At 53.6% G+C, this 27819-nt stretch overlaps 9 protein-coding genes across 9 annotated transcripts; 3 read left to right on the top strand and 6 right to left on the bottom strand.

Annotated features, from left to right (window-relative positions):
• Nucleotides 1-488: 488 nt before the first annotated feature.
• Nucleotides 489-1703, bottom strand: UMAG_11151 (uncharacterized protein; the record flags this gene model as incomplete). The annotated part of the gene is made up of 1 exon (XM_011392892.1): nucleotides 489-1703. The coding sequence occupies one exon, from the start codon at nucleotides 1701-1703 to the stop codon at nucleotides 489-491; it is 1215 nt and encodes a 404-aa protein (XP_011391194.1).
• Nucleotides 1704-2135: 432 nt separating this feature from the next.
• On the top strand, nucleotides 2136-2783 carry UMAG_12263 (uncharacterized protein; the record flags this gene model as incomplete). The annotated part of the gene is made up of 1 exon (XM_011392910.1): nucleotides 2136-2783. One exon carries the CDS (start codon nucleotides 2136-2138, stop codon nucleotides 2781-2783), a length of 648 nt encoding a protein of 215 aa, XP_011391212.1.
• Nucleotides 2784-2890: 107 nt separating this feature from the next.
• UMAG_04372 (cytoplasmic dynein heavy chain 2) lies at nucleotides 2891-7681 on the bottom strand (the record flags this gene model as incomplete). Its single annotated transcript, XM_011392774.1, has 1 exon — nucleotides 2891-7681. The coding sequence occupies one exon, from the start codon at nucleotides 7679-7681 to the stop codon at nucleotides 2891-2893; it is 4791 nt and encodes a 1596-aa protein (XP_011391076.1).
• Nucleotides 7682-8888: 1207 nt separating this feature from the next.
• On the top strand, nucleotides 8889-10808 carry UMAG_04371 (uncharacterized protein; the record flags this gene model as incomplete). The annotated part of the gene is made up of 1 exon (XM_011392773.1): nucleotides 8889-10808. One exon carries the CDS (start codon nucleotides 8889-8891, stop codon nucleotides 10806-10808), a length of 1920 nt encoding a protein of 639 aa, XP_011391075.1.
• Nucleotides 10809-11044: 236 nt separating this feature from the next.
• Nucleotides 11045-12313, bottom strand: UMAG_04370 (uncharacterized protein; the record flags this gene model as incomplete). The annotated part of the gene is made up of 1 exon (XM_011392772.1): nucleotides 11045-12313. One exon carries the CDS (start codon nucleotides 12311-12313, stop codon nucleotides 11045-11047), a length of 1269 nt encoding a protein of 422 aa, XP_011391074.1.
• Nucleotides 12314-13829: 1516 nt separating this feature from the next.
• On the top strand, nucleotides 13830-15491 carry UMAG_11150 (uncharacterized protein; the record flags this gene model as incomplete). The annotated part of the gene is made up of 1 exon (XM_011392891.1): nucleotides 13830-15491. The coding sequence occupies one exon, from the start codon at nucleotides 13830-13832 to the stop codon at nucleotides 15489-15491; it is 1662 nt and encodes a 553-aa protein (XP_011391193.1).
• Nucleotides 15492-15951: 460 nt separating this feature from the next.
• Nucleotides 15952-18102, bottom strand: UMAG_04368 (uncharacterized protein; the record flags this gene model as incomplete). The annotated part of the gene is made up of 1 exon (XM_011392771.1): nucleotides 15952-18102. The coding sequence occupies one exon, from the start codon at nucleotides 18100-18102 to the stop codon at nucleotides 15952-15954; it is 2151 nt and encodes a 716-aa protein (XP_011391073.1).
• Nucleotides 18103-20070: 1968 nt separating this feature from the next.
• On the bottom strand, nucleotides 20071-22079 carry UMAG_04367 (uncharacterized protein; the record flags this gene model as incomplete). The annotated part of the gene is made up of 7 exons (XM_011392770.1): nucleotides 20071-20198; nucleotides 20239-20521; nucleotides 20591-20920; nucleotides 21169-21353; nucleotides 21491-21626; nucleotides 21703-21926; nucleotides 22007-22079. The coding sequence occupies 7 exons, from the start codon at nucleotides 22077-22079 to the stop codon at nucleotides 20071-20073; spliced, it is 1359 nt and encodes a 452-aa protein (XP_011391072.1).
• Nucleotides 22080-23134: 1055 nt separating this feature from the next.
• On the bottom strand, nucleotides 23135-27529 carry UMAG_11149 (uncharacterized protein; the record flags this gene model as incomplete). The annotated part of the gene is made up of 1 exon (XM_011392890.1): nucleotides 23135-27529. The coding sequence occupies one exon, from the start codon at nucleotides 27527-27529 to the stop codon at nucleotides 23135-23137; it is 4395 nt and encodes a 1464-aa protein (XP_011391192.1).
• Between the last annotated feature and the right edge of the window lie 290 nt (nucleotides 27530-27819).

Genomic DNA, 27819 nt, shown 5'->3' with positions numbered 1-27819 from the left:
CAGTCACGAATGTGGTGCAGAGAGGATCGAGAAAGGTAGACCGCTTTTGCCATGATGTTTAGTATATATCTTCACTCAAAAAAACAGCTGCTGCGTGTGAGAAAGCCACTTGCCACTGTCCAGACACTGCCCGGAACACTTGCTTTCCAAGAGCTTTGACTGAACATGCAAGCCCGAGAATGGACGAGGCGCAGAGGAGCTTGAGCAGATCCAACTTTCTGAGAAGCAGCGCCGCCTTGGTCTCGTCCAGATCTAGGAAAGGGCTGACCGTTACTTTGCACACTGTCCGGCGCCCGAAATTGGCTGATTGCTCGAGTTCCAATTAGACCAAGTTCGCAATACCCAGTGACTGTCCGTTGAGCAAGCACAAGGCGCTGAGTTGTACCATCTAATCCAGCTGCACAGAAGCAGCATCAACTACAGCCCCTTCCGCATGCACTCACTCTGTGAGAATTTCATGGTTTTCATGGTCCCGATCTTGCAGTCACCTATTTGGTTAGCTGCGTTCGTATCCACTCTTTGGTCGTCATACTGCAGTTGTAAGCTGCATCGAGCGGTTTCAATCCAAAGTCGATGCTTGCCCCTGCTTCTCCTGCACCTCCCGATTTTGCTTCCGTTGATGCTGCTTGGTGCAAGGACAGTGAAGCCAAGCCCAGATACGTATGTAACAGATCCGGATGGTCATCTGGTATCTTGGCTATCCCACCGACTCTGCTCTGTGCAGACAAGACGTAGGTCGCATCGGCGAAGCTATCGATCAGGTCGTGTTGCTCCAACAGCGACAAGCATGCACCATTCCAAAAGGAGTAGCATACGTCTGGAGGCAGTTTCGCTGGTCGACCTTGAAAGCCGCCGGTGAGGTGGTCTTGCTCTCGCTCTTGCTCTTGGTCTGACGATTCTGATTCGGAATCCGGAGGCGTGACTCGTGATGGTGCTGTCTTTGTGGCAGCCTGCTCCAAGGTGGGGGCTACTTGACGATGCACAAGCCAGGATACCGCCTCGTTTTTCCTCTCCCATTCAGGACCATTCCGAGCAAGCAAATGCAGCGCAGCAACACAGCAGTATGTCATCCCGGCATGCGCTTCGTGCGACTCACTAGCTCCGAACCCACCATCGTACCTCTGACACCTTTGCAAAAAGCTTTGCAACGCTTCCAAATCCATCACTCCTTCTTCTGCTTCACCGAGCATTGAGCAGATCGCAACAGCGCAATACGTGAACCTTGGATCTCGATCGACGATCCCTCCCACCACTGCTTGCTCCGCTGCAAACCCGCCATCTCGATGCTGAAGTGAGCTGATGAAGCGTTTGAGCGGCTCACGATCGAGGCGTGCAAAGTCATCCCGTAGTATGGCGAGGACGAGAAGTGCTGCGTAAGTCATAGCTATGTTTGCTCCTCCTGAGGCCGATGTGGTAGAAGAAGAGCATGGCGAGGTGGTGCTGGGCGAGCCGCGGAATCCGCCCGTTGGTAGCTGCTGCGCATACACCCAATCAATCAGCTCGACTTTCTCCTCGGTGGGGATCTTGTTGGTTGCGTTGAGAAGGTCAAGTCCAGAGATAGCAAAGTAGCCGAGCGTCATTCGTTGGTCATCAGCCGAAGTGTAGGGTTGAGGAAGCATGCGCAGGCATCTGAGCAGGAAGGAGATGTGCTTTTTGGTTTCCAGGCGGGACGTCAGCTCTTTCACGGAAGCAGTGGTCGACATGTCGACTATCGCTCGTTGCTCGCGATTTGAAGCAGTGGAGATGGAAGCTACATACACACACACAGAGCAGAGAGACCAACACTCACGACTCAGAAAAGACGTGTGCTCACGGCGCAAAGTGACACCTGTGTGACTTTCTGAGCCTCGAACCACCCAAATCGTGAATGCTCGTGACTCGTGACTTGTGACTGTGACCGATACGCGCTCGGTCCGGAACTCGGATGTTTGACTCGGGTGATGACTAACAATTGGCAAGCGAGAAGAAGCAGAATCAGAATCACGAATCATGAAATGCATCTCGTTTCTGCTCTTCGATCCTCATCGTCAATAGCGTCTATACAAGCCACACAGACAGACAGAGATCGTAACGGGGCTCATCAAGTGACGATCTGCACTGGCAATACTCATAGACAGATTGAGCCCAATCTCACAATGTCTTCGCCGAAACCACACTGGTTCGCCCCCTCGTCGATCCCGCCGATCCTTCTGCTCACCGTCGTAACATCGTTCGCATTCAACCATGCTATGATCACCACACAGCGCAAAGCCGATGTTCGCACACACCGTGTCCACACAGCTCTGCTTGACGACACGATCGACTTCAATTCTCGCGTATTATTCTACCTGAATCCTCCGTGTGGACCCTCGACAAACTCTTTCTTGTCCAGGTTTCATCCTCGGCCCTTGTCCACAAAACCATCGGTAACGCAAGAACCCGAGTGGATTCAGGAACAACATGCAGCGCTAGCGAGACGGTGGAAATCGCTCGGGCTCAACCCACACGAGTACCTTGCATCCACAACAACACCAAGGCAGTCAATTTCCTATTCAGTAATTCCAGAAGTCGTAGGTCCGAAACAAGTCTCTTGGTCAGAAATCTTCCTAGGCGACCCACAGACACGCTCAAGCTTAACACAACGTTGGCACAAAGTCACTGCTGGCATCAAGGAAAGCTTTGCTACGCTCAACCCCGCATCTACCACCACATCCACACACGCGCAAGCGCAGCTATCAGATCAAGAGCACGACGAACTCCAACAGCTTTCCCAACTCTGGTCGGATCTGCAAAAATCGTCCTAATGACCTCACTGATGTTGATGTATTTCTATATACCCCAATGCACGACGCATCACACACAGACATTCATGATCTAGTACCAAATGGTGCGATTCGCAAGAGTGACCATACTACGATGCACGCAAAGCGACCGCCCTCTGAGCCACAGTGGCACCCTTCACGCCAACATCGACATCTAACATGGTCGCAAACAGCGCCTGACTCCTGTCCTGGTTCAAGTAGACGCTAATACGCACCTTGCCTTGCTCCGCACCCTCGGCGCCTTCGCCCTGCTTCTGCTGCTGCTGCTCCCACACCAGCGCTGTCAGACCAAGATTTGTAACACCACCATCGTTGAGTTTGATGCGCTTGGCTTCCGGGTCCCAGTTGGCGCCTTGCAACTTCAACCCTCTGATGGCAAACTTGCCTGGTTCCAGACCTGCTTTCGCGTCGTTCAGCAACAACCGCAACGAGAGATTCTCAAGAGAGACGTTGGATGCGTGTGCAACGCTTTGCCTTGTCGCAGTGAGGTAAGCTCCTGGCGAGAAGAGCAGTCCAAGCACGACTTCAGCCATGTCGTAGCCACCACTAGCGCCCGCTCCCAGCTCGCTGGCTTCGCGCGTGATGCGTTCCAACTGCTCGAGCCGCGCTCGCAGGTCGACAATCCATTCAGCCAGCGTCATTGACTTGGGTACCGAGTACCGACGCCACGATTGTGGGATGACCGCCTTCGGTAAGTCGGTCAGCAGCGTTCGGTTGTGATTCGTCTGGCGCGAGTCGCCGTCGCACACAGCCACCACCTCCTGCAGGTCGTTTCTCACTGCGCAGAGCAGCGACGAGCCTGTGCGGTGCTCTCGTGCCCAGAAGCGGTACAAGGGATCGTGGACGGAACCAGCATCGCTTCCAAACAAAGTCACAGTGGTGGGCAGCAATGTTAGCCATTGCAAAGCATTCGCACGCAGTGCCTTCATCCAGCTGGGCTGCACCGAGGCCGAACTCGACGCTGCGCCACCTTCCGATGTACTTCTGGCAGTAGTTGCCTCTTGAGCGCCTCCGCTCCCACTACCGCTGCGATCATGACTAACAGTCTCGTCATCGTCATCATCCGCCAACTGCTTCATCTTAACCAACTTGTTCAACAGAGCTGTACCTTGTGCTGCAGCAATCACTTTTTCAGCACTCGGCGGCAACGCCAACCACTGCGGAGGTTGCTGCTCCGGCAGCGCCTGTACCCAGCTGATAAAAGTCTCCATCTTGGTGCCATCGGGAGCCACGAGCGGATCCTTTTCGTCCTTAACAAGCCTAAAGTCGACGTCGTACGCGCTTGCGCAAAAGAGCTCATCGACAAACGAGTCGAGCAATGTCTGATCGGGAACATTGTCGATCTTGCCACCGTACACGCTCTGCTTGAGGAGTGATCGGATGGCGTCCCATGGCAGCTGCTGCGGATCAACATTGGCACGACCTTTGGCAACTTGAGCTACCCATCCTTCGATGATGTCGAGCGCAGCCTCAGCGTCCGAATCGTTGAACTCGAATGGTTTTGACCAGCCCAGAGGAGTGTATCTCAACCGCTCTGTAAGTGTGGCATGGAAGAAAGCCAGTAGGAAGTAGAGCCTGCATGTTTCGGCCGGTCCGCGCTGCAGCCGTGCAGGTGCAATACTTTTGAGGCTGTCGAGCATGCTAGCACGGATGCCCGGCGGAGGCTCGTTCATCAGAATGCGCGAGGCGCGCAGGAAATTCACCGGAATCGAAGGCGAGGTCTCGCAGGTGAGGAAAAGACGGAAGTTGCGGTTCGGCTTTAGACTGTGCATCTTTTTCTCGAGTTGCGACAGCCAGCTGGGTGCGAGATGGACATTCTTGAGCAGAACCCAGTTGCCAGTGCGTGCTGCTGATGTGATTGCGTGGTCCGCCAATGTGAAACCTTCCTGTGAACCCATGGCGACAGGTGTGCATCGCGCACCAACAAGCTTGACCAGATGATCGACTCGGTAGCTGGCGTCGTAGCCGGGCACAGAGCAGAGTGCGATCGGCGTACTCGCATCTACCTCTTCCGCGACAATTTTGCCGAGCTCGTATCCCGGATCGCCAAGCACATCCTGGCCAAAGATGCGAGATGTGAACGCAGCCATGGCCTGAACGATGCGGTCCGGGCGCAGGCACTTGACAACCAACATTTTGCGCACCTGGTCTGACAGCCCTTGGCTCTGCTCTTCTTGAGGCCAAAAGACAGGCACCACCGTTTCTGGACTGTTGGAGCCGAGAAAGGTCAACCACTGTTCTGTATGGGTTTCCATGTGTTCCTCTATCGTGCGGAAGAAAGCAAGGCGTTTGAACACTTGAACGCGTACCAGTTGCTCCTCGTCGAGCATAGCTTCTACTTCTCCATCACCTCTGAGCTTTGTGGTGTGACTGGCTTGTTCTGACCCACCAGCCCCGCTCCCAGCACCAGCAGCAGCCGCCGCCGCTGCTGCTGCTGCAATGTTGCCGCCTTCGAGCAAGAACTCGTATTCTTCGCTGTCGAGGGTATCCGCGTGAGCCTCTTCGCGCGCTTTGATCTGAGCAAGCAGCATGGCTAGCATGACGTGGTCGTGGTGTGCAAGCGCCTTGCTAGTTCTGTGAAAGACGACGAGGAAAAGATCGCGCATGAGAATGTCGAGCCTCTGCTTTGGATCCGTCACTCCGTCGAGGTGGGGATTGCGGCGCAAAACAAAGTCAAAGATGTCGAGGAAAAAGCGCAGCGAGAACTGGTAAAAGTGCGAAATGAGGTGGAGTTGGTCGAGCACAAAGAACACAGAGCTGCACGCTTTTGCGAGCGGAACATACTGGGCTGTGACCTGATCAACCTCTTGCATGATGGCGTCTGTCTCTTCCACCTTGGACGTCACTTCGGCGGCTTCCTTTTTGAGCGTCTCTAGCGTGCCAATAACCTTGTCATCGTCCAAGATATTTCCCTCCGACTCATTGAGAGCGGTAAGGAGCGATCGCTCAAGATGCCTGAGTCGAAGGCGAAACTCGCCTTGCAGCTTCATGAGGTCGGTACGCTTGCGGTCAGTGTCTGGACGTTCCACTTTGAGCACCTGGTCAAGCGACTGACTCTGGAGACTACTGCGCGTCATGGTGAAGTTGACAAAGGTGACACGGCTGCAGACATCCGGCGAGAATTCGACCGAGGGATCGCGAGTGGTAAGAAACATGTTGAACGAGGGCGAAAAGTCGATATCTTGGCTGCCAAGACGGATGAGGACACGGCCGCCGGTCTTGCGAAGCTCCTTGTTCAGAATCGGATTGAGGATGGGATCGAGGTACTCAACATCTTGGATAAGAAGGGGGTTGCCGAAACGAAGCGAACTTTCGAGTGCTTTGAGGAAAGCCTCGTCGAGGAAGCTGGAGACGGTGAGCTTCTGCACCTTGTATTCGTTGAGCAAGAAATCAACAGCCTGACCGGAGGGGTCAATGATGAGCGGATAGCGGTTCCAGCGCTTAAGCATGATGGCGTTTTCGGTGCAAAGCGTATCGGCGGGCAGCGATTTGGCCTGCCACTCGAGGCGCTCGTCGGCGGTAGAGAGATAGTCGGCAAACGAGAGTTCGGGCTTAAACTTGATTTGTGCCTCACGGAGGTGGTCTGACCAGTACTGCCACATGGATTGGCGGTACTGTTGGTCAAAGTATCCAGCGTAGGCGAGCATGGCAGCGGAGAGAAGAGCATCGCCGATGATGGTGCTCATCTGGTCGTCGAAGGTGCGGCTGCCTGTTTCCCAACGGTGCTTTTCGGATGAAAGACTGTCAAGGAGCTGCATAGAACGAGAGACGCGATTCTGTACACGCTCCATCTCGGACTTGATGGCCTGCGTTTCACTGATAAGGGCGGCGTACTCGTCTTTGTAAGTGGCGATGCTGTTTTCGAGCTCTGAGATCATAACGACAATCTCGCTGGCTTGGAGTTTGGTATCCTCGGCTTGCTGCTCAAGCGACTGTACCTCGTCGCGGAGTGGTCCGACTTTGTCGAGGATTTCCGAGAAGCGAACCTGGGCAATAACCCACTTTGCGAGAGGGCCGCACGCCTTACTTGCACGATCGATGGTGGCAAAGTCGTAGCCAGGTTTGGAGAGGTAGTCGCGGATCATTTTTTCGCGAATCTGGCGCGTCATTTGACGATCCGTGTCAAAGTTGACGATGGAAGCGATAAAGTCATCTCTGCGGATAATGGCTTGAACGGTCTTCCAGCTTTCGATTTTATGACCTAGGATGATGCAGACGGATTCCATGGCATTTTTGACAGGAAGAGGCGGATTGCCCATGGAACGGACTTCTGTGAGGTGCTGTTTCTTGATGTTGCTGACGCTAGCCTGAGCATCTTGAACGGCAGGCTCTGCATCTGCGAGATCGGCCATGACGACCTGCCTTCGTTGACCGATCTGTTCCTCCTGGTTTGCGAGGGCGGCTTGAATCTCGATGGAAGCTGCGCGTTTCTGTTCGGCCTCTTGCTGATCCTTGACCATGCTCTGCAGCTTCTGATTTGCCTGTGCGTTCTTGGCCTCGAGTTGGGTGCGCTTGACAGCGAGGCTCTTTTGGAGCTCTTCTACTTGGTCTACGGTAGAACGGAGCTTGTCGAGACCGACGAGCAAAAAGCGCTGCTGATCCTCGAGCTGGTCGCGCTTCTGATTCGAGACTTGGACGTAGTATTCGATGAAGCTGAGAAAGTGACGAGGCGACTGATGGAATTTGCGGCCTTGACGTCGAAGTAGCCTTTCTGCAAAGGTGTATACGGAGAAGTGAATAAAGACAAGCGCCTCTACTATGAGCTGACGATTGGCACCGAGATCAAGCGTGTTTGTAAGCTCGGCAGCGACGGTGCGACACGCATCAGGCGACCAATCTCCTGGCGCCTTTTTTGCGCCATCGACGTGGACTACGTCCATGATGGACTTGAGACGCAGCTGATGCCAACGTGCTGGATGAGATGACCAGAGAGCGGATGATGAGGTGGCTAGGACGAGGGATAGCTGTCAGTCGTGAGCTTCCCAGAGTCGTGATGCACGAGTGGGTGTGTGAGTCGTGAGTGTGAGGTGAGTGTGAGCGGTGAGTGTTGGTGTGTTCGTGATTGGCTCATGCGCTTGTGTCTATGCTCTTGTGCTGCTGAAAAAGAGCGTGGAGAGTGAGTAACGCGTGTGCTTTCAGACGAAAAGTCGTGAGCGTGAGTCGTGAGTCACGAGTGTTGGACTCTGGCAGGATGCGATTTTGAACGTGAGCTTGTTAGACCCTGAAAGTTTTGCTTGGAAGCATTTTTCATCATGAACCGTGAAGTGTGAAGCGTGAATCGTGAATCACGAATCACGAAAGCTGATGGACCAAAGGCACAGATGAAAAGAGGCACGCACGACGAGGTTGAATTCAGCATTACACCATCACGTGTGGTTTGAATTGGCCTTCACCTTGACGCTTGTCAGCCACGAAGCACACGGAATTTAGAAATTCGGCGATTCTTCTCAAAAATAATTAATAGTCGTGAACCACAAATCACGAATCGTGAATCATGAATCACAATCGTGAATGAATTGGTCAAAAAGCCAACAGCAACAGCAGCAGCAGCAGCAGCACAACAGAGAGTCTCTTTGTTCTCTGGAATAATCAACCAAATTCGTGATTCATTCACGACTCACAATTAACTAATGTGATAACTTATTGATAAATTCGTAATTCACGATCAGGTTTCAGCTCTCCTCTTTTCTACACCGAGACTGACGGCCAACTGCATCTTTGCTTCATTCATTGTCCTCCTCCTCCTCCTACTCCTCCTCCTTCTCCTTCTCCTTCTCCTTCTCCTTCTCCTTCTCCTTCCTCTTTTTCTCCAAGTCCTTCGGCTGTACCAACACCTTTGCCCTCCTTCTTACGGTCTCGCTCCTTTTCTGTCGCCCTGGATCGCTGCATCGCTAAGGCAACATTAGAACGTAACGACGAACTCCGTTTTCTCGCTCTGACTTACAGCTCTTGATCTTCTGCGGTGAAGCCTGAGATCGCGGTTTAATCGTTGCAGGAATCACATCAACCCACAGGGCTTCGCCTCTCTCTCTCGAACAAGACCGATACGTATTTGCTTGCTGTGTCAGTCCTGCTTCTTTCTCCACCATGTCCGAACCATCGGCCGTCTCGGTCGCTGTGGGTGAGCCTACCACGCAGTGGGCCTACCGTGCTCAAAAATCCATCGGACTCAACACCGGTTCGCCCTCTTACACCTCCGTCAGCGGCTTTGACCAGGTGACAGGCGCTACTCGCGTCTTTCAGTACAGTCCCGATGGCAGCACCTTTGCCGCCGCCATGGACGATTTCACTCGCCTCGTGGACACTCGTGCTGCCTCCACCTCGTCCGTGAAGCGCGATCTTCCGGTCCCCAAGGTCGTCGACCTCCAGTTCTCACCTAGAGGTGCTTTCCTGAGCACATGGGAGCGCCCCTCCAAGCTTGATGACGGCTCCAATGCTCGCAACCTCAAAATGTGGGACACCGAGACTGGAGAGACCGTCGCCGCTTTCGAGCGCAAGTCGCAAGAAGGCTGCTTCTTTCAATTCACCGCCAACGAGCAGTACTGTGTAAGGCAGGTTTCCACCGAGCTCCAGATCTACGAGCCTCGTCATATTACCGACAAGGGCGTCATTGGCAGGTTGCGTCTCGAGGGCATTACCAGCTTTGAAGTTGGTCCAGGCGACAAGCCCAGCATCGCCGTATTTTGTGGCGAGAAAAAGGGCGCTCCCGCTTCCGTTCGCGTCTATTCTCTCGCTTCTCTCATCCCTTGCCCGGAATCTCCCCCCGCGCCCGTCTCGCAAAAGACGTTTTTCAAGGCCGACAAGATTCAAATCAAGTGGAACAAGGCCGGCTCTGCGCTCTTGTTCATGACCTCCACCGACCATGACAAGACCGGCAAATCGTACTACGGTGAAACTAACCTTTACCTCATGTCGGTTCGTGGCGACTTTGACTGCCGTGTTGCGCTCGACAAAGAAGGTCCCATCCACGACTTTGAATGGAACCCCAACTCGAAAGAATTCATCGTCATCTACGGCTACATGCCCGCCAAGGCGGTGCTCTTCAGCCATCGTGTCAACGTCATTGCCGAGCTCGGCACACAACCACGCAACTTTGTCGCCTTTAACCCACAGGGTCGACTCTTTTGCATTGCTGGCTTCGGCAACCTGTCTGGCACCGTCGACGTCTGGGACCGCCAAGAGCTGTCTAAGGGCAAAATCTTTTCTATGGACGCAAGCAACAGCTCCGTCTGTCAGTGGTCTCCCGATGGCCATTTCTTGCTCACTGCTACACTCAGCCCGCGTCTGCGTGTGGAGAACGGCGTCAAGATTTGGCACTGCACCGGTCAGCTCGTTCACGTCGACATGATCGACGAGCTTTACCAAGCTGGCTGGCGTCCAGGTTCCAACGCCGGTCTCGTCGCTTTCCCTGCTCAGATCCCGAGCGCACCTGCCGCCTCTGCCGCCGCTGCCTCGTACCTGGCAACCAAAGCCGCCACCAAGCGACCCACGGGAACTTACCGTCCACCGGGCGCCCGCGGTCAAGGTACACCAGACATTTACAAGCGCATCGACGAAGGTGGCTCAGGTGCTTCCACACCAGACCTTGCTCGCTCCGGCTCGCAAAATGGCACCTACCAAGCACCCGGATCAGGTAACCGCAAACGCGCCATCCCCGGTGCACCTGGCTCCGCTCCACGCACCAACGGCAATGCCGCAACCAACCAGAAGGACGGCAAGAAGAAGGGCGGCAAGCAACAGCAGAATGGCAAGAACGCCAACGCTGCTAGCGCTAGTGTAACAGTGGTAGAAGAATCAGCTGGCACTGCTTCATCTGGTGCTGCAGAGGTAGGCGGCAACTCAAGCGCAGCCAACTTGGAAAAAAAGGTACGCAATCTCAACAAGAAATTGAAGGCCATCGAAGAGCTCAAGTTGCGACAGGCAGGCGGTGAGAAGCTCGAAGCTATGCAGCTCGCCAAGATTGCCGCCGAGCAAGAGGTCAGGAGGGATCTTGCTACGTTGGAGTAGATCTGAGGACGACCAGAGACGCTGTGTAGACGGCCAAGTGTTATACGCCGACCGCGTTCTTGTCGATTCTTGTTTCGGGAACTGCAATCACGAGTGCTACACTTGCGCTGCCTGTGCGGCACATTACACATTCACCGACCTCGCACACAGAGCTGCCCGATTTGGCGTATCGAATCTAAATTTGAAACACATGCAAGATGATGATGAGAAGGTCGAGAGAAACTCACGACGTTGAATCACTCTCCGTCCAGAGGGTAGGTCGGTTTGGTGTCATTCACCTGAATACCACCACGTCGCTGCAGATCGTTGTCGGGGTAAGCATTTTGCCATCCTCCCTCGCTCACGGGTACTGCCAACCAGAGTCTGTACAGGTGCCTCCTTGGAGCTGGCGGAGCGGGGTCCTTGTACTCGGTCCTGGCATGCAACACGTGTACGTCGCTGACGAATTGAATGTCTCCGACGTCCAAGACCATGTGCAGACTCAGCAGCTTGGCAGTATCTTCCAGCACTTGCATTGCCTCCTTCTGCTTCTCGGACAGCTGCGGGATGTGACCGGCATCGACGTGACGTTGGATGGATTTGAGATAGTATGGATCGTAAGTGAGGATCAGACGGTTGGCAGGTTGACCACGACGCAGGTGAACAATGGGGCGCGTAACCCAACCATTTTGTTCACCATTGATGGTCGAGACTTCTCCTTTGCGATCAAAGTGCCAGATGTTGCTAGCGAGCAATTCAGCAACGTCCGGACGGTTGGCTTGCAGATGGTTCCAAACCGCGTGAGAAGACACAATGTCGGATTCACCGCCTTCCACGGCTTTGTGCAGACAGAGAAGACCGACGATTCCACCAGAGGAATCCGTGTGGAAGAACTGTCGTGCGTTGGTACGGTAGATACGAACCTTGTCGATCGCAGTAGGGTCTTCACCAAGGTCTTTCACGTGGCCGAGAATATGACCATATCGGTTCTGAGAAACGACGTTTCCAAGGTACGATCCCAAGCCCAGGTAGGCGATAGCCGAAAGACGATTTCCCCAACGCTTGGTGGGCAGCCCTTTGAAGAGGTAAAATCCATGGCCTTCAACCAGACGCCTGCGAAGCTCGGTAAGCGTGGCTACGAGGTCAGAAGGGAGTGGGAAGGTAGAACGTTCGATTTCACCCAGTTCACGACCGGATTCGAGCCAGAGTTGAGATGCAGACTCGAGTTGCGAGATTTCGTGCTCGGTGAACGTGTGCACCCACTTGGAGGCGTTAGCGGCGCCAGTGTAGGAAGCGGCATCCCACACGGTGGGTCCAGTGATCTCCTTGGGCAGCTCGGAGTAGGGGGTGAGCAGGGATGCATCAGCGTCGTGCTGACCGGAAGTGAGCTCCTGGATGGAAGACTTGAGCGAACGCTGTGCAGCAATCTGGGACGCGGAGAAGCCACCGGAGCCACCATCGCCATCGCCGGATGACTTGTTGGAAAAGTGTGATGCACCAGTGATGGGCGGAAGAGTGGACAACATTTCTGTGATAGCCTTCTACTGGAAGATGGAGGTGGTTCACAGGAAAGGCGCGGCTAGAGGAGCTGGAATGGGTATATATGGACAGAGCCAGCTGCATATCGAGGCGAGAAGATCTTAGCCGACTTGGGAAGCACGCAACACTGATCATGAGACGCTAGGATGACTATACAGTCTGCGCCACATGGCAACTTTGCCTGTCCGGTGGTACGAACACTTTCTCAACCGGGTCTCATTTCGCTCTGGAAGAACTCACATCCACACAGTTCACAAGTGTCGAGCCTGGACAAACAAATATTTTCACGATAGCGAAGCAGCGACCTGTGTCGTCACCACAGAGTCGTCACAGAGCGGGTGCGGCTGTGCGCCAAATTGCCTATTTTGTGCAAGTATGGCATCACACTGTAGAACCCACCACCGCTCGATGGTTGTGAGTGTGCAAGTGAAGGTTGGATTCGTGATTGTGCGATCTGTCGATGCGTCTGAAGTCAGAGTCTAACTGGATGGCGTGCTTTGGCTAAGATAGGCACTTTTGGACATTTCCCCCGCATGCTTCTGCGCGCCCAAGCCGCCGACATTCACGATTTTGTACTCGCAGAATCGCGTGCTTCGGAATGCTTTCGCCGCCCTGCAAACAATTACTAAGCATGACCAAGGTTTGTGCATTACGGGAGTGATGTGATTTACCTAGATCTGACATTGAACGATTTATCGCGTGTCGCCATGTCGCGTGTCGCTGATCGCATCAAGCACGAAGGGTCCTTGTCAAGATCAGAGCGCCGCGACACTCACGAATCCACGATCGTGTACATGGAATGAGAAGCTCCATTCGTGATTGCCAGCCTTTGGTATTAACAAACACCGATAGAAACAGCGATACATCTTCAACGTTGACCTCGTGATATACTGCAGCTTGCTCCTGAATAGACTTTGACACAGTCGCAAACTCGAGCTAGACCGTCTGCCTGTCCTACACGGCCTACAAAACTCGACGCATAGTCCTCGACACAACACGCGGTAAAGATCAAAGATTAGCCTGCATCTCGCTTAGTAGGCACTCCCCAGTTGCTCAAATCGTCTTCTTGCACTTATTTTGTACGTCGGATCAGCATGCTTCTAGGAGCAAGACAACTCAGCGAATGACGGAGCTTGTGATATGGCCACATCTCCTTCGACTCTGTCGTTACCTCTTCCTCCCTCCTGCTGAAAAAGCACAAGCTTCAAGTAGGTCGAGCTGCAAGTCAGGAATTAGTTCAAACCTGGCACGCGACGAAACCTTGTCTCGCTGTGCCTGGTGGGAATGGTTCCACCTATCGAAGAAGAAAGCCGGGCTTGAGCTTGAAGTGAGAGCCTAGTCGCCTCCCAATTTACCGATCGAGCCGAAAGTGACTCATACAGCGCTGAACTCTTGTCCAAGCATCCGTCCGGCGCTGTCTCTGCTAGTGGTGCGGGTGTTGATTCATGTGCTGCTGGTCCCACTGGGTAGCCTGTCGAACAGAACGATGCGCTTGTGGGTTGCATGGGATTCTTAGCTGCCCTTATATACAAGCTTTGCTCGCTCCGTGTCGTCTTCTTTTGTCAACCCTTCCTGCGCTCACCAAAACCCATTTCATCCCGGCTGTTGCCACTTGAAAATGGGTTTTCTTCCCCGCCGACCCAGAATGGCAAACTCGTTGACACTTACAGTAGCTTCCAGCTTCGCCTCTCGCAAGAAACCGCTCTCGACAATCACTATCTCAAACCCATCCCGCCGAAACGACGAACCTGGCGAGCCATCGATTGGATCTCCTACTGGATCTCGGACCAGTTCGCGCCTGCAACATGGCATCTCGGAGCCTCCATGGCAGCTACCGGTGTCACCGCCCGAGCTGCGATCCCTGCCGTCTTTCTCGGCTTTCTCTGCGTCGGCTTCGTCATGTGGGCCGCGAGAGTAATTGGCGCTACCTACCACATCGCTTTCCCTGTTATCATTCGTGCTCCTTGGGGCATCTACCTTTTTCCGGTGGCAGCGAGAGCTTTTTTGGCACTCATGTGGCTCAGCATCCTCACAGTCACGGGTGGGCATCTCACGAAGCAGCTGTTGATCTGCCTCTCGCCAAGGTTTGCGAACATACCGAACCATCTACCTGACGGTGCGAACATCACCTCTAGTGGGCTTCTGTGCTTCTTCATGTTTTGGCTGGTCCAAACCGCAATCACCATGATTCCGGTAGACAAGCTCAAATGGCTCTTCCGCTTCAAGGCGGACATCTGTCCAACGGCTTTGATTGCTATAGGGGTATTTAGACTTTACAGAACACATGGCGGAGGACAATTGGTAAGGGGCCCAGTAACGGCGGGTGCTTGGTCCATCATTGTCGGCTTGAACGCGGCGACGACGATCTACTGCACCGTTGCGGTTAATATTGCGGATTTCACTCGATTCTGCAAATCTGTCAAACCGACGTGGCAGCAAGTCTTACTGCTGCCCATCACAGGTACTATTCCATGTGCCTGTGGGTTCTTCGTCGCAGACTATGCGCTAACGCTTCACGGCGAAGCTGCCTGGGATCCAGCCAAGCTGATAGGGCTTTGGGAGAGTCGAGCATGGACGTTGTGCGGTGCGCTCGTGTTCCTCATCGCCACTATCGGCGTCAACATTTCCGCCAATGCAATCTCCTTCGCCACCGACGCCATGGCCGTATGCTCTGCATATATCGACATTCACCGAGGCTGCTTGATTGCTGGTATCCTCGCTGTGTTCATCACACCCTGGAACCTGGTCAACTCTGCTCAAGGCTTCCTCAATTTCCTAGGCGCCTATGGTTGCTGGTTGGGTCCGATCTCCGGCATCTCCCTGGTCGACTACTATCTTCTTGGACGACAAATCCTCGACGTACAACAGCTGTACAAGCATCCGCACGGTATCTTCAGCTACGGAAAGTGGGGGATCCACCCGAGAGCGTACATTGCTTTTGCAACAGCCTTTTTTCCAAACTTGCCCGGATTCATGAATGCTATCAATCCGAGCATTAGCTTGGTTGTTCCCATCTACAGCTTCAACTGGTACTTTGGCTTCGCGGTAGCCTCTGTGGTGTACGGTTTGCTGTGCAAACACGTTTGGCCATTGCCGAAAGAGTCGCTGCTCGACCCGTGTACGCGGACGAAGCTTACTTCTGGCATGACTACGAGAGGGATGTGATGATCAGCATCGAGAATAACGCCGTGAAAGACAAGAGTCGCGAGTGGTGCATTGGGAACGGCACGCTCGTTCGAGAGCATGGAGACCGACGTCGTGTTGGCGAAGAACGATAATAAGTGATGATGGTTGTATTTTTGGCCAGCCACCGGCTTCCGGCACTCAAATTCGTGATCGTCATGCTCTCGATAGACAACGCAATTCAGAGACGCGCACGTCAGCAGATGACTCATCGAACAAAAACTGAGCTTCCATAGTCCGGGCAAGAAAGAGCCTATGCTACAGTGTGTGAAAAGAGTGACAAGTATCGAGAAAGGAAGAGGACAGGCAACGGGTAATTGATCTAGGGAAAAATTACGTGGACAAGGAAACCAGCCATGTCTCCGCTATCCTGCCGACCAGACCACCATCTCGTCGCCCGTCCATCATATTCAAGAGACAGATCACTCGAAGCAAGAGGTGTTTAAGGGGTCCTGCTAGTCTGGTAGACTTTGACCGAATTGATCAGCCAGTAAGCCTCGCTGAAATCAAAGTCTTGACTCTGCACATAAGCCTGGCAAGTTGGATAGCCGGTCAGCTTTGCACAGCTCTGAGTTTGGCCTGCGTAAGCGTTGTTCCAAAGTTTCTTGTCGCCGGCCCATTCGCCGCAGATTGTGTTGGAGAAGACGCTGACGTGGTTGAAGAAGTACTTGTTGGGGTCACAGTTGTCAGCCGGCCAGCTGGCCTGTGGTGTACCCCAACCGGTGGGGTCAGGCTTACCAGCAGTGATATCGGCAGGTGTCTGGTCGCGCGTGAAGAACCACGTCTTGATACCCGTGTCTTTGTCCCAAGCCATAGCATGAATTCCGCCGCCTTGATTGTTGTACGCCACACCAAAGTCATTTCGCACCGAAGACTGCACTCCACAACCTTGGTTGCCCGTCTCGGCAGATGCGCAGTTGGTCGCCTGGGTGAGATTGGTAAGTTGGTAGCTACCGAGTTGCGAGTTGGTCGTCGAGTTGATCTTGCATCCGGGCGTGGTGTGGACTGAATAAGTGTTTTGAGAGGTGAACGCGATTCCTTCGACAATGTCGATTTCCCCTCCATTCGGCCAGCCACCAGTAGGATTGGTGGGGACGGTCCACCATGAAGGCCATATACCACAACCGACGGGTATGTGAGTTGCATCGAGGATGAAAACACCCGTGGTGAAGGTATCGAAAGAGGAAATGCGAAGTGATTTCAAGTATGGGATGGGTGCTGCAGAGCTGGTAGCTGCAGCGCTTGACGTCGAAGTAGACGACGTGGTGCTGACGCTTCCAGAACGAGTCCCAGAAGACGACGACGAGCTCGAAGCCTGACGACGACGCACTGTAGCCTTCGAGGTGGAGGTGGAGGCAGAAGCAGTCGACGTGGAAGCGGAAGTGGTAGTGGAAGTCGGCGTAGTCGCGGGAGGGTAAACACGAGTAGTGGCATAGCCCATGTACACCTGACCACCGTTGGTAGTCTTGATCATTCCCATGGACGAGGCTTCCTTCTGACCAATAAACTCAACCAAGCCGTTGGTGGGGTCCTTGAATGTGTAGAAGTACATGTTGTCGTAAAAGTTTCGGCCGTTGTAGTTGGCCATCAGGCTGTATACCTTGGGAGTAGGCGTAGGTGTGACGGAGCTCGAGGTGCTGGTCGAAGAAGACGTGGTTGACGAAGTAGTAGAGGTGGAAGTGGATGAGCTCGTGGTGCTCGTCGAAGATCGGCTGGACGAGGTGGTCAATGCACGGTTGGTGCTGGAGCTACTAGTCGAGTAAGAAGTAGTTGAAGACCTAGACGTTGTCGATGCAGTGGAAGACCTGGATGTTGTCGATGAAGTGGAAGGCTTGGACGTAGTGGAAGACCTAGATGTTGTCGACGTCGTGGAAGGTTTTGGCGTCGTCGAAGTTGTTGTAGTGGACCTTCTGGTGCTGCTTGCAGTTCTGACGGCATTCAAAGTGGAAGTCGTCCTCTTCGAACTGGTCGACGTAGTCCTCCTGGTGCTCGTCGTCGTTGATGTTCTCTTGGTGCTCGTCGTCTTTCGTTTGGTGCTGGTTGTTTTTCGCCTTGAGGTAGTAGTGGCCCTGCGAACAAACTGGGTACATCTGCGGTAGACAGTCTCGTAGATGGTTCTTGTCACATAGACAGTCTTGGTCCTGTACCTTGTCCTGTAAATGATCCTCGGATCAGGTTGAGGTTCGCGTTTGTGGTTGGCGGCAGCTGTTTGGACTGCTGCGCTTCTGCGGGTAAGGTTGGCGGGGCAAGGTGTAGGACCAGCGCGCTTGTGTAGAGCGTCAACGTGGCCTTCTTCCTCACTTGACTGCTCTGGAAGAAAAACCGTGATGATCTCGAGCTCGTCGTAGTCTTCTTCGTCCTCGTCGTTTTCGTCGGTGCCAAGCGGAGCGCGCTTGAGTGGAGCCGCATCGGCATGCTCAAATGTGGTGCTAGAAACGTTGACAGTCTTTTTAGCAACTTCGGTGCCGTGATCAGCAAAGACGGGGTGACTGCGACCCAAGAAAGCGGTGGCGGGCGTGGCCACGTTTTGCAGCGCAAGCATGAGCAAAGCTGCTTGCACCAGCACGGTCAATCTGATCGTCAGATTCACCATTGTGAGAGTTGTAAACTCGGGCTATGAATCGAAGTTCTAAAAGATCGGGTACGGTTGAGGTGGTTGATTGGTGAAAGTGGAGCTGTTGTCTTTGTTGAGGAAGTGTGTATCAAATGAATGTAGCTTGCCGCGATTGACTGTCGTTTCCGAGGAGAGATGGAAGAGAGGGGAAAGGGAGGGATCGGAATGAGGGTGATATGGTGAGAGCGAGAAGAGGAAACGAAGATAGACAAGGGTCAGAATCAAAGACTTTGAACCCAACCGGACAGAGGAGAGAGGTATCATCTTATACCTCCCATGACTTTGTAGCTCTCCGCAGAATCGTTGCTAGAAGAGGATCCGGATCAGGCTCGGAGCTATGACATGCCGGACGAATCGTTTTTCGCATCGAAGTAAGCCGGAACGAGCATTCGCTGGCGATACGATTCACAATGCTAAGGCAATGACAGAGGGAGAAACGATTATGGTTTGGACGCCTTTAGCCAAAAAGGAACGGCGCAAAGGCCAGAGAATGAGGCGGTCTATGAAGGCTCGTAGTTCCAAGACGTCCGAGGCACCACTGGGACTGTTCAAACTCGTTGACCTCGTGCAACGGTTGAAGCGCAAGAAGTGACACAGTCAGAATAGTTGGACGTGCATGAACTGCTGGTTGCACCCCGGAGGGGACAAAAACGCCGAAGCACTGAAGGGCAAGTGAGCTGTTTCCACATCAACTCTTAGTAGCATGGCTGCTCGGACGCAGAGGAGCAGCCACAGCAACGATGGCTTGGCGGCAGTTAGACCCCTCAGTTCGACAACATTTGAACTCCGTCCGACTTGGAGTGAAGCGTCCTTGAAGGACCGAGGGAGGTAGAAAGGATCGACACGATAGCGAAACCGCTTTCTGACGGGAGGAATGGATCTTCAAAGTGCATGAAAACCGAGTTGCCGAGCTGTGGCTAGAGGAAGCAGGGCTCTGCATCGGTGTGCTCACTACCCCACCACGTGAAGATGCGATACGACTCAGAGGAACGCTCGTCGAGAGCAAGCGCAGCTTGTCGCTTTCCGATGCTATCGCACAAGAGCACCGCGTAGTTCGGAGAGTCAAACACGTACCACGATACCGTATGCACGATAGTCAGCATATGCTTGTGGGAAAACTGAATGAATGCTTAGGCTGATTTGCTGCCCAAGAACTAACGATTTTTACATCTCCGCAGTTCACCATCTCATCTTTCTACATGGACTTTGCTAACTTAGACCAAATACGAGAAACCTGTCTAGAGTTGTGTCTCATGCTCGCTAGCTCTGAAGACGTCGAATCATGTTGGTCTGAACAGCACAGATAGAGAATTCAGGCACACAGAGACAATCAAGGAACGGCTCCAAGTCACTCGAAGTACCAAAGAAATTTGGAGACAGCGGACATGAAGCGCACGCTCGGTGATTCGGCGAGTTCTGCATGAGGTGGCACTTGTGGACAGCTCCACGCTCGTCTACATGCGAAGAATTAAGTTATATTGCCAATTTCGACACTTTGTGCACGTTCGACGCTGATTGTCTAATATCAAGCACGAATAGGTATTCACACCTTGAATATTCACGATAACTTATAACTATTCACGATTGAGCCGCAGCCGGATGCAGGCAGAAATCAGGAATCGCAAATCTGATGGCTCGGGGCTTGCTCTGAAAGTGACAACGCTCACTTGGCTCCTTCGGTGTGGCTGAAACCGATTCTATCGACTTGGCTGCGGCAATCACGACTAGCGCCCGATATTTGACGGCTGGTGAATCGCTGACGATTGTGATTGTGTTCACGGTTCGCAGACGTTATGTACGCTCTCCCTACGCTCTGCAACGGCTCACACGCGGCCATTCAGAAACTCACTAGCTCAAAAGTCTAAAAGCACAAAGGGGACCACTATCAAGGCTTGATTCAGCCGAACAGTCCATTCGTATCGTCTAGGCAACCTCATCAGAAGGTGTTCAGAACAGCCCATCGACATCGTGACCAAGGTCCAAGTCAAAGTCTCGCCTGTCTCTGACTCTGTGATCGCATGCCTTGGTAAGCAAAAGCCGCTGGGAGTCTCGAGTGTGATTTTCACGATTGCTCACTGGTAACCGTGGGTCGCATAAATTGTGCCAGAGTGTTACGGGCGTCGTAGCCGGCTGAGTACCTCACGACCATGCTGTGTTTCAGCGTTGTGTTGGAGAAAATTAAGAGATCATCCAAATAGACAACTACGTACACCCCAATGATGTCGCGCAAGATGCTGTTGACCAATGATCGGAAATGCGGTGGGGCATTCGCAAACCCAAACGGTATAATCAGATACTCGTACAGACCGAGTTGCGTCCCAAACGCAGTCTTCCACTCGTCGCCTTCAGCGACTCGTACCAGGTTGTAAGCAGCTTTGAGGTCTAGTTTGGTGTAAATCTTGGCGTTTCATAGTAGAAAAAGCTGCTCCTCGATGAGGGGGATGGGCGCTCAGTTCTTCACAGTAACCTCATTGAGACTCCGATAGTCGACACAAAGCCGAAGGCCGCCGTCCTTCTTTGGCACGAACAATCCTGGCGATCGCGCTGGGCTTTTCGACGGGCGGATGAGCCCCTTGTCTAGGTTCTCGTCGAGGTACTTACGAAGCTCTTCCATCTCTTTGGGCCCTTTGAGGAATAGTGACCCTTGACGAGGCTTACTTTCTGGGACAAGCTCGATTTCCAGGTCGGTTTCGCCGCGCGGTGGCAACCTGTTTGCCTCGATTTCACTGAGAACTGCCTTGAAATTCTGGTATGGTGCAGGGAGCTTGTTCGCATCGTACGATTCCCTTGTCCTCATCTGTCGGCACAAACCCAACCGATGGCAGCGAGTGTGCGAGGGTTTCGACAAGCATGACACCAATGGGACCGTCCTCCACTGCTGAATTGTAAGTTGCCGGGCGGATACAAACTCGTATCCATGCGGAACGCCCTCCAGTCGATGGACGGCTTGAAGCGACACTTTTTGCTGAAACTGATGACGAGGTCGAAATCGGCGATATCCGCCACGAATACCTTCAGCGGTGACAGGTCGACTCCGATTCGTACCACAGCTTCTTGACTGAACGACATACTGTGGCCGGTGATACCGTGGACCGACCCTTTTTTTATGTTTTTGGTTTTTACACGAGACTTGTCATCGAAAACAGAAGAGAGTAAAGACAGTGAAGCGGCTGTGTCCGCCAGGATCCGAGTTGGTTGACCATTGATGGCGCCGACAAACTCAAGAACAGCTGTCCTAGAACGAGTCGCAGAGAAGCGAAGTAAACATTGACTATATATACAAGGCGATGGCGATGAGGGTTGTAGGACAAGGCATGCCATCAATACATTGTCCCATGTGAGTCATTCGATGTTGGACGAAACGTACTGTCGACCCCCGTGTGCCCTGCCTGTTCCATGAGGACCCGGGATCGATCGATTGACTGAGTCTCACGATACCAGTCCCAGATGCTGTCGGGTGGGGAACGGTGGAACGTCCTGACGAGGGTGGAGGTAAGACCGCACTTGAATAGGTGAATAAGGAGGGACTGACTGTCTATGTGAGCTCGACTGGCCAGATTGCGGAATTCTTCGACGTACTCCGTAGCCTTGCCTGCCCGTATTCATTCGCAGCTGACTGAGCTTGGTGTAAGCCTCGACCTCCTCATCTCGGTGGCCATAGACTTCGTTGAGACGATCACTAAAAGACTTCCGGTCTCCAAGCACTTTAGCCTGAGACATAAGACTAGGCAATTGTGTCTGATGCAGCTGCTGTATCAAATCAAGGATTCGAGCGTTTAGGTCTGCCTCTCTCCTATCTCGGTCTGCGAGTTCCTTGTCCAAGCGGCCGCAAGTCGTCCCATCTCTTTAGCCAACGCATCGATCGCGTCGAAAGGGTCCGCACGACGAGGCTCGGGGACGGAAGGAGGTTGGTCTACACCTTCCCGGGTCGTCTCGCCCGCTACGTGGTGGTCCATGCTGAGCTACGAGGTATCACTTGAGAGCTCTACTCTAAGGTCACAATTCTGTGCCTGAAGACCGCAGTCCGTGCGTATGACGCAATGAGTTGGGTGATGTGCGACAGGACTCGGTATCGGCTGGATGCGATGAACGCTTCACCCAGCGGTGATGCGGCGTAGCTCGGTTCTGAAAGGGTGTGCAGTGCACCTCGTGAGCATTCTTGACGACGATGTTCTGCTATATGATGTCTAGTGATGCTTGAGGTTCCACCACAACGGTTGAGGGTCCGTCGGCAGAGTAAGTGCTGCAGTCTCAGCGTAGGTTCTGACTTTCGATCACGCTGATCCGCAGGCCTAGAGGCGCAAGCGTATATGGCAGCATTGTATTGGATTGCTGCACTGGTCGAACAAAACGTAAGATAGTACAGTAGATGCTTCGCAATGGCGAGTAAACAGTGAGATAAAAGAATAGTAGAGGGATGAGATCCAGCTCATCCACAACAAGGAAAGTGCTGTCTTGTAAAGTGTGTGCTCTGCACCCACGAACTGCGTGTGGCAGCCGAATTCTGAAACCCCTGTGGTTCATTCCCCACCCGTGCCACCTTGCCGTGCTACGACGCCCGTAACATAGACTCGCAGATGTGCACACTGTGTCTCAGGAGCCAAACTGCGCACAGAGTGCTCGGCCAGCATCGCAAGACATTGATCGCTGAAAAGATGTCACACTTGTATAGATATATACACAGATGACCTACGTATAGATAACGATGATGATGGATTGCATGATAGGAGCGTGGAGAGCAGGCTAGCTGACAACTAGCCTGCGGGTGCGTGTACGGGCTATGGTGAGGCTACATCGGATGTCACGTGCGAGGTATCGCGTGCGAGAGGACATCCCGGCGGGACACAAGAGGACTGTGCACAGAATCTGGACCCTACTGACAGGTCTGTAGGTAGGCAGAACGGATAGAACAAAGTCTGGAAGAGATATGTATTGTACTTCAGTGCAATTCCTTATCTCATTGAGCTTCGTACAGAGTCGGCAGAGGTTCATCATCCGGCGTTTTCGATGCCTATACCGCCACCGTCGCATCTGAAGTTGCGGCGATCGAAGGCAGTGCATTCACCCTTCCCGCCTCTGCCACCTCGTGCTGCTCTTTGGCCATCTGTACCACCGTTGCTGCAGCCACTGCAGCCGCTGCATCATCCAACATGATCTGCTGAGGTTCATCTCTCAAGTCGCCCTGTCCACCGCTGTTCTTCATGAAGTCGTCCCTCAACCAGATGCATCTCGGATCCTGTTTCTTTTCCATCTCGACCAGGTTCGGCTTGTGTCCGTGATTGGGGAAGAACACCAGCATGGATCGAATACCGCCAAAAACGCAGACAACACTGTACATAAGCTTGTAGATGCCGTAGGTGAGCATGTCGATCAAGTGCGGGTGCAGATCGGGACGGTTGCGCGTCTTGATAAAGCGATACGGAAGCAGAGGCACTACTGGAAGGAAAACAATGAACGCAAAGCTTCGCAGCCAAAACTGACCACTTGCGCCGAGCAAGATGAACATGGGCAAGCGAATCCAGTCGATAAAGTTGGTTGTCGAGTTGTAGAACTGCGCGAATTTTTGCCACCCAATGGCGACTGGAGTGCGCGCACCGTTGAGCGAGAAGAGAAACCGTTTCGAGAATTGCCAGTAAAGCGTATGTCGAGCCATCTCCCAGGATCGTACGCGCTGATTGTAGTAGTTGGGCGTTCCAGCCGTCGGTGGTCCGAGGAACGTCTCTGGTGCCACCGTTTCGAACGAGATGCTAGCATCGATACCCATACGTTGGCCAATAGCCTGCAGCTCGAGACCCATCTTGACATCGTCAGCAAAGTAGATGAGATCGTGTCTGCGCAATACAGCGATCATTGTTTCGCGCTTCCAGAAGCTTGCCGCTCCATGCGGAAACAGCACACCGCACATCCTAGATTCGGCCATCTTGGCGAGAGCCGACATCTTGTACTCAAGGTCCTGCCATCCAACGAACAGTGGACGGTCGCCCTTGTGGTCAACCGCAGTGATCGGATAGCAGACCGCTGTGACGATCTCCGAGATAATGTGCATGGGAGCAGCAAAGTTGGCCGGAATGATGACATCGTCGTCGATGGTGAGCACGTAGTCGAGGTTGAGTACAGCGGCCGCCTTTGCACCGACAAACTGGGCAATGTTCTTGTTACCCACGGGTAACCAGATGTAGTTGACACGCGCAAACATGGGTTGTGAACGGATGGAGCTCTCCATGTCTGTAGGAGGCTGTGGCGAGTTGCCATTGTCGACAACAAAGATCTGCCACGGGTCGAAATGAACCAATGCTGCAAAGAGAACCGCTTTGAGAACTTCAACGTCGGAATTGTGACAAGGGATCACGAGCGCGATGGATTCTGTCATCGATGGATGCGTGATCGAGTCCATCGCGATCCTTACGTCGTCTGGTTTGTCGCTGTCGATCACGTCGACAGCTTTCTTCTCGTCAAGTCCGGCACTCGAGTCGCTGTGGTTGGCAATGAGGTCCTTGCCGTCTTTCTTGATGTAAAGATCACTCACAGCAGCCGCCTCAGCACCGAGTGTAGCGCCGCCGGGTCGAGCCCCAGCAGCAGCAGCCACCATACTAAAGTACGAATTGCGCCGCGAGTCTCTGCTTGCAGTCCTGGCCAGAACCAGTTGATGCGAAGCAGTGCTAGGTCGACGTTCTCCTAGCGCCTGAAGGTCGACATTCACAGAGTCAATGATCAGAGGCTCACGGAGGATGATGGTACTCCTTCTGTTGCGAGGATCAAATCCAGGCGTTCGAGGTACCTGTAGAGCACAGGAGTTATGCGCCGCTTCGCTACCTCTTCGCTCGTCCGACCTACCAGAGGCAGGCGCATGGTAAATCGACGCACTATGCATTGGTGGCTGTTGGAGATCAGGGAACCCCCCTGAACTACGCCGGCTTTTTCGATCAACGATACTGGTTTCCTGACCCTGCGACTCGGGTTGCGCTCCGCCATCTTCGTCGTGCTCTTCTTCCAAGATGGTCGAGTGCATCTGAGTTGCCATGTCTGCGTCCGCCACCGACTCTTCGTCGCTGCTCGTGCTGTGTTTCGACTCCTCTTCGTCCGAGAGATAATGGATTCTCTCACGTCCACGAGGCACGAGTACGGTACGGTCGGGTACAATGCGCGCATCGGGAACACGCGCCACAAGCATGATAATGACAATCATGGTGGGTTCAAAGCCGTAGAGCACGCCCATGATAGCCAGGTTTTGTCCGTGCACTACATGATCAAGCTTGGCCCACCAGTGGTAGTAGCGGTCGAGCAGTACGAGCATAGCAATGATACCTCCGTAAATGAACCACAGCGCGATTTTGCGGAGCGTTATCGGGAACAGAATCTCGCGTGGGTCCACCATGGTAAGCACATATTTGGGCGAAATCTGTCTCTGGACGAAGCGCCAAGGTGCTGTGAGATAGTGAGCCGTCTTTTGCTTCCAAGTAGGTTCAGGTAGAACAGCTGCTGCAGTATCTGGACGAGCGAGGGGCTCTTTGCCTTCTTCCACAGTGCCCCCGGGAAAGGCAGTATGCGGAGTCTTGGGAAATCCTGGAGTCTGAGGGAACGGCGTGAAGGGCATATTGGCAGCGGATGCGTAGACGTCGAGAGCGGAAGACGACGCCGGAGCGACCACAGCTTGGCGTTCAGCTTCCATCAGGCGTGCCTGCTGGAAAACCGAGGCTGCATAAGTAGGACGTCGCATGGCAGATATCGAGCGCTGTTCGTCTTGAACGTCTCTGCTGGTCGCTGACACATTGATATTGTTTAGATTGTGGTGGCTCAGAATCCATCGCTTTGCCTCGTGAATGTTGGTGACGCGGCTGTGCAGCTCGTGGACGAGGTCATCTTCGTTTTCAGATTCCTCGCTGTCAAGCTGCATGGTCTCGTCAAGAGGTCCGCGCAGATACGAAGGTGCTAAAGACAGCCTTCGGTCTACAAACGAGGGTCTAGTCGATTCGATGCTTCCGGCTCCTATCATGGGGGTGGAAGTCCGTCGGATAAGCCCAGAGCGATTCGACTTGGCTGAACGGTCAGATCGACGAGAGTGTCCTGAGACTACCGAAGCTCCTGTCCGTCTCCTCTCGCGGCGAGACGAGTCTTTGCCCACATAAGAGAGCCCGTCAAAGTTTCCACTGTGACGAGTTGTAGATCCTCTTCGGCCAATCGAAGTCGATCTTGACACGCGTTTGTTCTTGAGCTTCTCGAGAGCCAAAGATCTCGCGAACGCACTTGCACGAGGAGACGAATCATCTGTCTGGTCCTGCAAAGCGATTTCAGGCTTCTCTTTCAGAATGCTTGGCTGAGCAGCGGCCAGCGAATGGCGTTTCTCCGGTTCCAGCTGGACCTTCTCAGGGTCGAAGCTGAAGAACCCCGACTGCTGATCCGGCCGTTCAAGAACGCGAAGCTCGAGACGTGGGATTACCTCGGAAGTACCACCTCGCATGAACTCTTTGATCTCGGTAGCGATACTTGCGTTGCGGTTCCTTGTCCAGTTGGCTGCAACAGCCACACTGGCTGTTCCAGAGCCAGCGGATGGAGTTTGGGTTACGACCCTCTCGCCAGAAGCAGCGCGAGTGATGGTGGTGAGAAGCCCACCTTGGTACGAAGCTGCAGACTGAGGACCAAGGCCTGAGGCATATGGAAGACGAGCTGTGAGGGGCGTCCTGGGAATTCGCGGTGTTGTAGGGATTCGTGGACTGCGCGGTGTTTGCGACATGCTCGAAGCCTCGTTGGAATGCGAAGAGTTCGGGGCGATGGAAGTGCGGGGACTGATGTAAGTCGGCGAAGGCTTCGTGGGTGATGTCTTGTTCTTGACGGGTCGTGGAGAAGAAATGCCATTTTTTTGACCAAGCTGGAACTTGGGATTGAAGCTGAAGCTTGGGTCCGAGAGAAGAGGCTTGTCCGAGCTGCCACTGCTCGCACCAGCTGATGCAGAGCTAAGGCTGCCGGATGGAACGCATGGACTGCACTTGTTTTCGGCGAGTGGACTGCGTTCTGTGGGAGATAAGCTTGCCCGTCTGATACTGGCGCTCGCGGGCGGGGCAAGCGGGCTTGTGGTTGGGCTCTCCTTACCTTTGCTTCCAGGCGAGCTTGATGCAAGCTCGACTGAGCGATCCGAGGACTTCCTGAGCGCACGTTCTGGTCTCGTAGGAGCTGTTGATGCACGTGTATCACTTGCCCTCCTGATCGAATTTGAGCTGAATGAGGAAGAAGTTGTGGTGTTGATGGTGAGCTTCTTGTCGTTGATCATGCCTCTTCGACGGACTTTTAGGGGAGTACCGCCGTCGGATTGACCGGAACTTTTCAAAACGCTCGAATCACAGGTAGTTGCAGGAGGCTCGTCCTGCCGCTGGGGGTCTTTGTTGCCGATCGCACTGCCGAGATCGACCATGGCCGAGCCTGTCGAGGGGACTCTGTTGTGTTGAGGTGTGGCAGAATCAGTGGTCTCGGAGTTCTCACGAAGAAAGAGAGGACGATCCAAATTGACGGGTGCGGACGACTCGTATGCGGCCTGTCGGATATGCGAGAGATGAGCATTTGCGGATGGCGGCAGGGAGATGATGTGCTCTGGCTGCCTTGGGATGGGGAGTCGTGTTCGGCCTTCTGAGGAGGCTGTGAGGTGTCTTTCATGTTATGCTGAAGGATGCAGTCAGCACGCGTGGCAGCAATGATGCTTGCACG

Source organism: Mycosarcoma maydis, chromosome 14 (genome assembly GCF_000328475.2).
Source record: "Mycosarcoma maydis chromosome 14, whole genome shotgun sequence".
Classification (NCBI taxonomy): domain Eukaryota; kingdom Fungi; phylum Basidiomycota; class Ustilaginomycetes; order Ustilaginales; genus Mycosarcoma; species Mycosarcoma maydis.
Note: the sequence above shows the minus strand (reverse complement) of the source record. Positions and strands in the feature narration are given on the sequence as shown.